The sequence below is a fragment of the Drosophila gunungcola genome, unplaced genomic scaffold (genome assembly GCF_025200985.1).
Source record: "Drosophila gunungcola strain Sukarami unplaced genomic scaffold, Dgunungcola_SK_2 000019F, whole genome shotgun sequence".
NCBI lineage: Eukaryota > Metazoa > Arthropoda > Insecta > Diptera > Drosophilidae > Drosophila > Drosophila gunungcola.
This window is the reverse complement of record NW_026453201.1, coordinates 1,303,895-1,306,185: the sequence shown is the minus strand read 5'-3', so window position 1 is coordinate 1,306,185 and position 2,291 is coordinate 1,303,895. Positions and strand designations below refer to the sequence as shown.

Here is a 2,291-nt window from a genome sequence, read left to right as displayed (position 1 = left end):
AAAATGGATAATTTTCTCACTTTGAAGAAGTTAAGAAAAATTTCCTCCTGAAAGTATCCAAAACCGTTCTGGTGAGGAACAAGCTGTTAAAAAAATGGTTTCAGGTTTAAAGAAAAAAAACATTTTGATTAAATAGTTGTAAACTATTAATTATTGTTTTAAATTTAAATTTGAAATTAATTTTAACTCTCTCGGTTTTTTATGTTGTTTTAAAAATTTTTTAACTTTTGGATTAGTTTATAGTTTATATGGACTTGCCGAAGTTTGCCTTCATTCTTGTTGTGTAAGCATTAATTTTAAAAAATATCTGATATCAAAATTTGTGACGAAAAATGAATAAACTTTCGACTAAATGAATACACTTTTTATATGTTCCCATTCGTCACGCTGAAATAAAAAATGGCTGTTTAGGCATTTAACATTTAAATTTTAATTTTTCGTCAAAAAATGTTATATTAGATATTTTATATGTTGAAGGTGCGATCGTCACGACTTTTTTAGCTCGTTAAGAGTTGTTTTTGAGATCAGAAGTTTTTGTTTGAAATAGTTTTTTAGTTTTTTGTTTCAGACGACTTACCCGTGTTGTAACATCCACAACGTTTGGATACTCAATTTTGGTGAGTCGTCCAGTTCCAGCTTCGGTCACCAGAACAGTTTCATGATAATTTTTTCAAGAAACACCAATCTAGAAGCCATTGGACAGTAAGCCATATAGGCTAGAATTTATGTCAATTCAGACTAAAAATAAGTACGTTAAATTACAACATACACTTTTATTATTCGAGTGTGTGGGTAATGTATTTTTATAATAAGCATTTATAAGCTTTGTTCTAAATTTAATAAGAAGGTGGCTCAAGCATAAAATTGGTAAGTTTTGCTTTCATCTAATCCTTTTTGCAGTGATAACAGCTGCAGGACACAGCACTCTTAAAGGTGAAGTTTCGAATACCTTCTATACATAGGACGCGACGTTGTATCTGAAACGGTTGGTTCAAAATAATTTTTTAAGAATTTGAAAAGATCTAAAAGCCAAACCTACCTCTTCGGACTTCATCATGTTGCAACATTGACCAACACTTACCACTGGCTTCGGTGGCTTGAATAAAACAGCTAGCGATGAACCCGTCCAGGGAACCGAGGGCACTGAGTATGACTCGCAGAATCCGCGGCACGCATTGGTCGTTATGGTGAATTCTACGCAATCAGGAATGGAAATTTTTCGCGTGTTTCCAACTTTGTGGCAGCCAGGACGCAGCCAGGCGTCCTTGCCCACCGAGCTAGTTTCGCCGAGCACAAACAAGTAGGAACAACAGAAAATCACCAATATTTGGACCGAACACATCTTGACAAATGCTAAGATTGGTCAAGTGTCCTTCTGACTTTTATAGGGGCAGATAATCACGACGCCTGCGCAGGCCTGGGTAACTGGCAAACGGAGCAATGGTTATAGCATTGAAAGAAATATTTAAATATTCATGATGAAAATTAATGATTCCTAAAAGCAGGAAAACAAATATAAGGCAGCTAAAATGAACATACAAAGTGAAACATACATTTTTGTTTCTTTGTATTCACTTGAATAAAAATCCAATAAAAAACCAAACAGAACTATCAGTAAGCCTTATAGGAAATAGGAGAATAAACAAGCACCTTACCAAACTTATAATTGCCTCCGTTGGAATAAAAATAAGAATGATTGCAAACTATAAATTTTCCCACAAAACAATTTAGGCTTTAGTGGCGCCATTGGACGACCTGCATTGCCAACACTAGAAGCTAAGAGCGCCCCCACCCCCAACTTGCAGATCTTTTACTCAGTCTCTAGATCACCAGGATTTATCTAAAAAGCATAGAGCAGCGGCCGAGCAGCGGCAGAGGACTTATTATCTCAACAACTTCGTAAAACGAGAACGGAAGCTAACTTCGGCAAGCCCGAGTTTTAATACCCATGCAGACTTTGCAGTAATAGCTTTTTTACTGCTCAAAATATTTCATTTATTTATTTCTTAGCTATTTCTTGGTGCTACAATGATTTCCATATAAATTAATGCACTAGTCACAAATAAAAAATTCAAACAAGCAAAATGCGTAGATACCTACTTAACATAACAGATTATGAAATTTTATAGTCAATTGAGTTATTTGCATATATCTAACATTTAAAACTAAATTATGTATTTTTTTTTTTATTTTAAACTTAATTCGTTTGAGAGAATAGAGTGCGTAGAAATGGACGGACAGACGGACATGGCTGGATCGACTCTCCTAGTGATGCTGATCAATAATATATA

General features: G+C 34.6%; 1 protein-coding gene across 2 annotated transcripts; it reads right to left on the bottom strand.

Moving 5' to 3' along the window:
* Positions 1–749: 749 nt before the first annotated feature.
* Positions 750–1,750, bottom strand: LOC128263836 (thyrostimulin alpha-2 subunit). 2 transcript variants are annotated; one of them, XM_052999114.1, is made up of 2 exons: positions 1,082–1,750; positions 750–977 (listed from the first exon to the last, which is right to left on the bottom strand). In XM_052999114.1, the coding sequence occupies exons 1-2, from the start codon at positions 1,340–1,342 to the stop codon at positions 885–887; spliced, it is 354 nt and encodes a 117-aa protein (XP_052855074.1). In that variant the 5' UTR covers positions 1,343–1,750; the 3' UTR covers positions 750–884. The 2 variants fall into 2 exon arrangements, with proteins under 2 accessions (XP_052855074.1, XP_052855073.1); XM_052999113.1 differs by having other exon boundaries at positions 1,040–1,706.
* Between the last annotated feature and the right edge of the window lie 541 nt (positions 1,751–2,291).

Coding starts and splice junctions, on each gene's coding strand:
- LOC128263836 (XM_052999113.1), bottom strand. CDS start 1,342: ATGTGTTCGGTCCAAATATTGGTGATTTTCTGTTGTTCCTACTTGTTT. Junction 978..1,039: donor ACATGATGAAGTCCGAAGAG/GTAGGTTTGGCT, acceptor CAACCGTTTCAG/ATACAACGTCGCGTCCTATG.